Raw genomic sequence first — 9317 nt, forward strand, 5'->3', positions numbered from 1 at the left:
AATCCAGTTTAACCTGTTATGATGTTGATGGTCTTGTCAAATACAAGCATTTCACTGCAAAGAGATTCTTTGCTCCCCTGAGAACACAAAGACAAGAAAATTTCTTTCCTTTATTCTTACATAGTACTTCAGCGATACTTACAGTAACAGTGCAACAAGTTATTCTGATTTAGTTTGCTTGTGAAGCAGATGTAACAACCTCAGCACAAACCAGAACCTAACCTTAGCAGGTTAAGAAAAAGAGTCATTGGCTTTACTTGATGTGGGCAACTGAATTTTTCTCTCTTAAAAGGTGCTGTGTACAATATCACTGGAGTATGGGGCTGGTAAAACCAAAGGATGAGTACTAAACCATTACATCTGACTTTTGAGTGACACATCTTTTTTCAAAGATTAACCAAATCTTCAACATTCATGTCAAAGCAATAAAATTTCAAACCAAGGAAATTACGTTTTCCAGCAATTATGTTTTGCATATTTTAAAAATCATGTAAACAGTATTAGTTTCCTATTTACAGCACATGATTCTGTACTCTTTTGCTTATCCTCTTTTAAGCATGTAATTATTGTATATTGTAACTGCACATTAATATCACCTATTGTACATAGTTTATTTTAACAAAATAAATGCATTACTAAGTATTTTGACAGCATCATTTTGAGAAGGTCTGGTACTGTGTTTATTTTTCCAGATGTTAATCACATACACCTTGCAGGATATTTCAGGTAGGAAAACCACATCTTAACATATAGGGCTGCTTTTGGATGTTTCTGGAACCACCTGCACCTTCCAGTGTCCCTTGCAGACAGTCAAACAGGAGGTGACACCGCAGAGGGTCTGCTTGTCTCAGGCATGTTCCTCTTGGGAAACTGCTGCTTAACCAAATTCTCTGCAGCCTGGAAACATGGGAAGGTGGAGATGTGGGACCCGCAGGTCTGGCTCCCTGCTGGCACTCAGCCTTCGGCTCACTCTGGTCCTGGAGTATCCCTCCATGACTGGCCTGGAGATATTTAGTTTCCCATCCTGCATCACTATTAAGGTGGTTGGTTGGTTGGTTGCTCTTTCACACAGAACTTTTTTTTGTTGTTTTCCTAAGGGGTTCTTGGCATTACCGTCTGTGGTCTCCACTGTGATATCACAGCACTATAAAAGGCTTTTTTCCTCCCTTGAGTAAGTATTTAAAGTGTTTTGGAGACAAGCCAGTATGCGGCAGCCTAGCAGGCACTGGACCTCTCTTGGCAAAGCAGCTAGGAAAAGCGTTAGCCCAAGTGCTAGGAGTTTTGAGGGGAGTTTGTTACTCCCTGACAAACCTAACATACAGATAACAAAATCCTCCAACAAATCCTTACTGATGGCAAGGAAGATGATGAGCTGCGTAACCTTTGGTCCAGCAGACAGGGCAGGGAGAGGCAGGAGAGAAAGTGAAATGCTTAAAGGGCTGAAGAAGTTACGTGAGGAAAGACAGCCCTTAAATGTTGGACTTGAATCAAGAATATGACTGGCTCCAGTATTCCAGGGATTCAATGCGGAGATGTTGTAAAAAATATATTAAAAATTAAATAAAATGAAAAAAAAGACACTGCCTTTATTACTCAGCTTTTCAATTCCATTGATTTCAAGACCAGAAGCAATTCCATTGACCAGCTAGTCTCGTCTTCAAATTAAGACCATAAATCCCATCATTCCTGAACAACGTCTCTAATACTGATTGAGCTAAAGCAATTTTCGCCAGAGAAAGGCTCTTTTCATGTTCCTGCAGCTTGTGAAGCTCATCAGGTTTAACCAGCCCCTCCCTGGGGCACTCACTCATGGAGCAATGACAAAGGGTGACGAGGTCTCTTCCTAATAAAAAGGCACTGCAGCCCAAATTCCTGTCTGCTGTGAATGGATATGTCCCCAGAGGAGCCAAGACAATTCAAGAGGGCACAGCATGTGGCCTGGAATATACTTGATTTACCTGCCCCTGGAGGAAGCTGGTATTAGTCACCAGACTTTCCAGGACCAGACTTGGTCCGGGAAGAAGCAGCGTGGAGGACCCGTGCCTCTGGGTTTAACAACAAAGTGCTGAATGCATCTTCCCAAGCAGAACCGTCCTCAACTGCTGCCTGCTAAAGCTGCGTGGCTATAGCTGGGGAAGGGCAGCTCTGTGCAGCCCTGGTGCTTTCACATTTCCCCGAGCATCTGCTGCTGGCTGCTGTCAGCGGCAGGATATCGGGCGAGACAGCCCCTCGCTCCGGCCCAGCGTGGCGGTTCCTCTGTTTTCATGTGAGTACAATGAGAGCAGGAGGGAGCTGCCTCTCCCGTCCACCAAAGAGAAATATGGTCACTGCAGGAAACACATGTCCAGGGAGGCTTCCTGCCCTCCCTCTCACTGTAACTCAGGTTTGAAGACTGGGTAAAATATACTGGTTTCTGACATGGTCAGGCTGGCCGGGCACACCAACTACAGCACAGGAGCAAGGGAAGCTGAATTTCAAGACCCAGAGGACTTTTGCAGCCATCATGTAACAGGAAAGTATTGTCAAAAATCAAAGCGCCGCAGGACTGTGACTATTGCTGTTCAGGTTGAAAGAGTGACAACAAACCTGAAAAATTGAGTGCCATGCAGGATACAGGTACAACTCATCACAAGGGACCTTACAGCCTATACATTCCAAAACACACTGGGGAGAAAAAAAAATCAGCTGTATCATCACTCCCAGTGCCCAAAAGGGAAACTGAGGCACAGAGAAATCCACTGATTTGCCCCTGCTCACCTGGCATGTTTATGGCAGACCCAAGAGCCAAGTACAGTCCCCAATTTGTATAATCCTGCCTTCTCCATATCTGCACCTGCTTCTTTCTGAGCAGGTAGATGCAGCCATCTCCCTTCCTACAGAAAACTTTTCACTGCAGCAGGTATTTCAAGCTGGGGCTGCAGGGCTGAGAATGGTTCAACACGGAGCCTTAATGAAGGAGCTTCTCTCGTGGTCCCTGCTTTGCAAGTACAGTTCTCCCAGGGAAGTCAAGTTCCCCTTATTCATGTAGAGCAAAATTTCTTTCCCTTGTTTTAAGTTAGTGAACATCATGCCAGATTAAATGTGCAGTGGCAAATGACACTTTTAAGAGGTCCGTGTTGCAGTCTGTGAGGACTTTTGTCTGGTGCTGGTTGTCAGTGTCCAGGTGAAGGGAACAACCGATGTGCTACAAAAAGCTATAGGGGTTTTCACAGGAGAGATAATATGTAAGACATGACAGCCTCTGTGGCAAACATTCCTTGCAAACTTACACACCAAAGACAGAAGGGCTCTTTAACTGCTTTGGACAGGTAGGAAGGTGAGATTTAAATCTGTGCCTTTAAGGAGCGTTAAAAAGCCTCCAAGGAGATGAAGGTGGTCTGGGAAGGGGCTTCTCATGCTCTGAACTGTGTGGGCTATTTCGACTGCTTGCAGATTCTGAGCAGGACATAACATCCCAGCTGCAGCACAAAGGATGTGAAAGCCAAAAGACCTGATCACGAGTATTAAAATTAGTGGGAATTGAAGACCTAGGGAAGTGAAGAATGAAGACCTACTAGTGTAAGAAGTTCTCAAAAAAAGACCCAGATTTGCAATTACCAGCAGCAGGAATGAAGTTGGCTCCTTGAAACTCACTGTGGTGTGCCCAGCCTGTGGGAACCCAGCAGAGCTGGACAAAGAGGGAGGTGCACCAGTCAAATGGGTTGATGGGCTCCAGCGTTGGCTGTACTTTTGTCACCCACAGCAAATCCACAGCATCTCCATTTGCTTTTGCGTTCCTTAAAAGCCCATCTAGAAGCATTAGTTTGGTTTCAGTCAATACATCCTTCCCACTCTTCCTTTTGCACCTCCCAGTCTGGCTGCTACTGCCTCAGTCAAAACCCTCCTTCACCTTCACACCCTGCAGTGTTTTCTTCTGAAAGCTTGCTGAGGTTTCTACTGTCTCACCACGTCTGGATACAGCCCATATTTCCTGCTGGCTGCAAAGGAAGGAAGTTTACCGCTTTTTAACCCTACTTCTAATCCTGAGACTGTAGCACAACCAGACTCCGTGAGAGAAATCCAGCGAAGGAAATGACTTCACGTCAGCATTGAGGAGATGTTTTGCAGGTGTTCACAACTCTGGCAAAAACTTTGTAGGAGCTTATACATATTCTACATGAGAAATCTCTATGCATAAATAAAGAGGGACACATCGCTTTAAATTACTTTCATACTACAATTTTGAGGTTTATTAAGGACACAAAATAATTTGCAGGTTTCCCATAATAGTTGTGATGCCAGTTAGTACAATAACAAGATCAGAGGGATTGTAGGATGCAATCTGAAACAAAACACAAGGACTTTTTAAAGGACATTTAAACTCTCCATCAGCAGAAAACTGCTCCTGCTGCTGTTTGACACAGCAGTCTCTATTCAGAATTACAGAAGGCAGAGTGATAAAATCACCTCCTTCCTACTCAATCACAGTGCAGCTTTTACAATTCCACAGACCAAAAAAAATGACAGCAACTAATAAAATACAGGTTAAATTAAATCTCAGTGAGGTCAAGACACTTGGGAAAGTTTCTAGCATGCATCCCTGGAAATAAAGGTGACTGCATCCAGAAGACAAGACAGTTATTTGGGGGGAAGGCAGGTGTGGATATTACTCTCAGCAGCAATTCTCTCCTAATGGCTATCTGAGAAGGTGTCTTTGTTTTGCAAGCTCCCGTCAGCGTCTCCCACTTGGCAAATCTTCCTACTTTCACATAATTTCCCATTTTGTTCAGGGGAAAATGAGGGATGAACATGAATCTGTCCTCCTGCCGGTGGGAACGAGAGGACAAAGGCCCTTACGTGGCTGTGATCAATGGGGGGCTGTTGCAGCAGCTCCCAGGTGTCCCCTAGTTTGTAAATAGTGGGTCTGAGGAGGTGTGATCCATCCTTTGGCACGTCTGCTCTCTTTCCTGCCCTGGGCCTGTCTCACCCACACTGGCCACACTACTGGCCGCTCCATAGCTTTCCTGCGAGCACATCTGGCCACCCCCCAGCTCTGTGTGCATCCTCAGAGGAGCAGGTCTCCATGGAGCTGAGCGGCACAGGGAAGCGTGGGAACACCCTTCATAGCCCCCTCTTTCCCACCACCTCAGCCAGGGGCTCGCTGAAACCAAACCACGATCGTCACATTTTGACTTGGTCCCTCTGACTCTGGAAATTGTCAGGAGAGACTCTTTGGGCTCCACAGAGTCTCGCTGCTTCTGCGTGAAGTCAGTTCCTCTCCTATCACTGGACAAAAGCAGATGGGAAGATATGCACTTTTGGTTTTTTACAGATTTAATGTGTTTCTCTCTTGTTTTCAAGGAATTGTCTCTTGTGAGGCAAGATTCTTTTCAACAGAATATCTCCAATTAAGCAAATCACTTATTTGTGCTGAACTGTAAAAGTCCACTGATATTAAGCAAAACACTTAATCATGAGCTTAAGTACTTTGCTGAGTCAGGGCTGAGTATGCATTCACCCTAATTTCAAGGTAGCAATGTGGATACCCATTTCCATTTCATCGGCCTCTGGGCCTTTTCTTAGACTCTTATTCCCGACAGACCTCAGGGTAAGAGGAACTAATGGTGGGGGCGAGGTGGAGGAAATGTTGGGTAATTGCGTTTACGTTACTGGGAAGGAGCTAAAACCTGACATGAGTGAAGGGCTGTTAGAGAGGCAGTAATGCCTTTGTGGTCTGTTTCCACACCCCAGTGACTGTTTAGTCCACGTGCGCTTCGTGCATGAAGAACGGTCACACAGTGTAAAAAGCCTGTAAGGAAGGGAAACTGCATCATTTGTTTTTTACCACAGGATTTGCTATTGTAAGGCTGTGTACTACATTTCTACAGCAATAATGCTTTGAGCAGTATGAGGAGAGGGGATTAAGCCTCATCTGCCCAGCAAGTCAATGATTAGGGTGAGATCAAATTCTGGACTGACTTACACCCTCTGTAATGTTGGAGGTACCAGGGTATGAAGCCGGGGAAGAATTTGGTCCTTCATCACCTGACCTGAGAAAGGAGAGCTCAGGCAGTCTCGCATTCGGTCGTGGCAGTGGAGCAGATGTCACAGTCGCAGCGGATGGCCACCGGGTAGGTGTAGAAGGGATCCACACCAGGGGCACACTTGGGCAGCTTCACCGTCATCATCTTGGTCTCATTGTAGGTGCAAACACGGTGGTAAGACTCGATGTAAGGCGGCTCCAGCACCGGTTTCTGTGGAGGAGAAGTGGTTGGCCTCAGGCAAGAAGCAAGACAAACATCTGGAGTCCCGGTTTCCTCAAGGGGATTTAGTGTAAATAGGAGAGCCACTGGATCAGGTGGAGGGGCCATGGAAATAATTTTTAGGTTACATCCTTCAACACCTGCCTCTTGGAGCCCTGCCATGGAGGGGAGTGGGTGTACGTGCATGTTTCTGTTTGTTTAATGCATAAAGCTCCAATTAAAGCTGCTTGAAGGAAGACAAAAGCCTATCCAAAAAGCTGGTTTTCAGCAGATTACTAGTGTTTCGACCAAATGCACGTTTTCCAAAAGCAGCTGCTTTCTTCCAAAAGGATTGATTTTCCATCAAAGAAAACGCATTCTGCTGGAAACCCTTCCATGTGCACGAGCTGCCTAAGAGCAGAGGTGCATCCAGGTGCCAAACAGATAGGTTTTTTTCACCAGGCCAGGCATCCCAGCCAGGTTGCACGTCCCACAAAGCCCAACGGATGTATAGCGTGGGTGATGCACTCTGCACCGCAGCCAGCATAGAAGTCTGCAGTTCCTCACAAGGAAACCAGCTTGGCCAGAGACCTCAGCCATCAGGAGATGATGGGAGCCTGAAGGCCCTGAAACCCACACTCCCACGTGGTATCACAGTGGCATTGCTTTTGCTGAAAAGAGTTTTCCCTTGACAGGGCACCCAGTTCCCAAAGACTCCAAGAAGGGGCAGTGCAAGCAGGAATGGGAGTCCACTGTCATCCTTTCCCTTGTGGAGAGGGATGGGAAACAGCACGTGCTGGTTTTGGCTGGGGTAGAGTTAATTTTCTTCATAGTAGCTAGTATGGGGCTGTGTTTTGGATTTGTGCTGGAAACTGCTGATAATATGGGGACGTTTTAGTTACTGCTGAGCAGTGCTTACACAGAGTTGAGGCCTTTTAGGCTTCTCACACCACCTCATCAGCGAGCAGACTGGGGTGCACAGGAAGCTGGGAGGGGACACAGCCAGGACAGCTGACTAAATGGATATTCCATACCGTATGACGTCATGCTCAGCATATAAAGCTGAGGAAAGAAGAAGGGAAAGGGGGGCATTCAGAGCTACGGCGTTTGTCTTCCCAAGTAACCGTTACCCATGATGCAGCCCTGCTTTCCTGGGGATGGCTGAACCCCTGCCTGCCCATGGGGAGTGGTGAATGAATTCCTTGTTTTGCTTTGCTTGCGTGTGTGGCTTTTGCTTTACCTGTTAAACTGTCTTTATCTTAACCCATGAGTTTTCTCACTTTTACCCTTCCGATTCTCTCCCCCAACCTGCCATGGGGGGAGTGAGTGAGCAGCTGTGTGGGGCTTAGTTGCCAGCTGGGGTTAAACCACGACACAGTATAAGGTAACACAGCCAGGAGACATTTTAATTTTGTTCTTTCTTTCTCTCTGTGCTGTGTAAAGAGCCTGCCCTGGGAACCAAGAATGGTGGCATGGAAAAGAACAGATGTAACATTTCAGCAAGAATATATCCAGACACCCTTCCTCTTACCAACCCCTCCATCCAAGCGCATCATGGTGCTTTCTAGAAGCTGTTGAACCTACAACCAGATGCATTCAGCTTAACTCTATCCTAGTGGTATTGCTGTATGGTAAGAAAATCTGCAAGGTCTGTGCTGCCAGAGGAGCTTGGGAGTAGGGAGAACCAAGTGACAAGAAGTCCCTCAAAAGGAACGTTATCCTACAGGGGAAATCTGGCCACCGGTGGCCTTTCCCCTCGTCCCACCAAGCAGTGAAAGAGGGCAGTCAGAGCTGTCACACAAGCCCTGGCTCCTCCTCTGCTCACTTATACAGAGCTTTTGTCTTTATGTCGACAAAACCTCTCTAGAGTTGCTCAGAGCTTCGCTGAACAAATTAAGCTGGGTCTGGCCCCTCGAGCCTTCCAGTGGCAGAAAGGCAAAGACAGTCAGAAACTTGTCTCTGAAGTGTGCATAGATGTACTTAGGCTCTTTCTTTCTCCTCCTGTACCCCTCCAAATCATAACTACTTCATTTTTATACAGGGCTGTGACTTAAAACAGGACAAAATTAGAAACAGACATTATCTTTGAGATTTGCTTTTTGGGTCAAAATATATTACCCATCAATTGGGAGCTCCATCTTAATGTCAAAGGAATTTTTTCCGGTAAAATAATGAAGGCCTCCTCTCCTTAAGTGGTTAAGATGTAAGAGGCTTTCAAATGGCACAGTAACAGTATTACATAAGTGCTTCATTAATATTATCACATGATGTGCATCCCCCTTGGAGGCAGAGGAAGGAGGGAGGAAGCAACTCACACCAGAGTGCTCTGCTGCCGACGTGGTGACGAGGCGGTCGCGGAGCGGGACGCGGCCCTTGCTTGTTTCGTAGGTAGCTGCAAGCTGTGTGGTGTTTGGTGGGGTTTTTCTGAGGGCTTTCGTTAGGGGCGCAAAGCACCACCCAGGGACGTCGATGCCAGACAGCCACCCTCAGCCCCAGCCTTACCTCCCAGGTCTCGCAGCGTCCCCAGCACGCGTCCGTTGTCACCCGCAGCCCCTTGCAGCCGGGTTTCTTGGCCAGGAAGGTGAACTCACGCACAGCACAACCGATGAAGGTGCGCAGGTTGATGGCGGAAGTCTTGAGCGCGCCACCACAGCCGGCCAGCAGCAGGAGAAGCAGAGCGCCCAGGATCACACAGTGGAGCTTCATGCTGAGGCAGAAGGGAGAGAAGCAGAGGGTTGGGAGAGCCAGCGCAGTCCTGGAGGGAAGAAGTGCAAGTGCACAGTCTCAGCTCCAGAGCTGGGATGCCCCTTCCTCCCCTCAGACACACTGTTCCCCATCCTCATTCAGCCCAAGAAAAGACAGGCAGATGTACGAATGAGGGGTGACCTACTGCCAGAAGGGGAAAGTCTTAGTGAAATGGTCTAACAGAAAGCAGCGGCATGCAGACTTTCCCTGCAGAGCAGTGGGTTTTGCCTGGAAGAGATAAAGCCATGGGCAGGGACACCTTCCACTAGACCAGGCTGCTCAAAGACCCATCCAAGCTGGCCTTGAACACTTCCAGGGTTAGGTCTGCAGGTAAGACCAGCATTTTGACGA

The 9317-nt window shown here is 47.2% G+C and overlaps 1 protein-coding gene across 1 annotated transcript; it reads right to left on the minus strand.

Moving 5' to 3' along the window:
- Positions 1 to 6044: 6044 nt before the first annotated feature.
- GPHB5 (glycoprotein hormone subunit beta 5) lies at positions 6045 to 8927 on the minus strand (the record flags this gene model as incomplete). Its single annotated transcript, XM_081999937.1, has 2 exons — positions 6045 to 6233; positions 8724 to 8927. The coding sequence occupies 2 exons, from the start codon at positions 8925 to 8927 to the stop codon at positions 6045 to 6047; spliced, it is 393 nt and encodes a 130-aa protein (XP_081856063.1).
- Between the last annotated feature and the right edge of the window lie 390 nt (positions 8928 to 9317).

This window comes from Phaethon aethereus (genome assembly GCF_964289735.1).
Source record: "Phaethon aethereus genome assembly, chromosome: 5".
NCBI lineage: Eukaryota > Metazoa > Chordata > Aves > Phaethontiformes > Phaethontidae > Phaethon > Phaethon aethereus.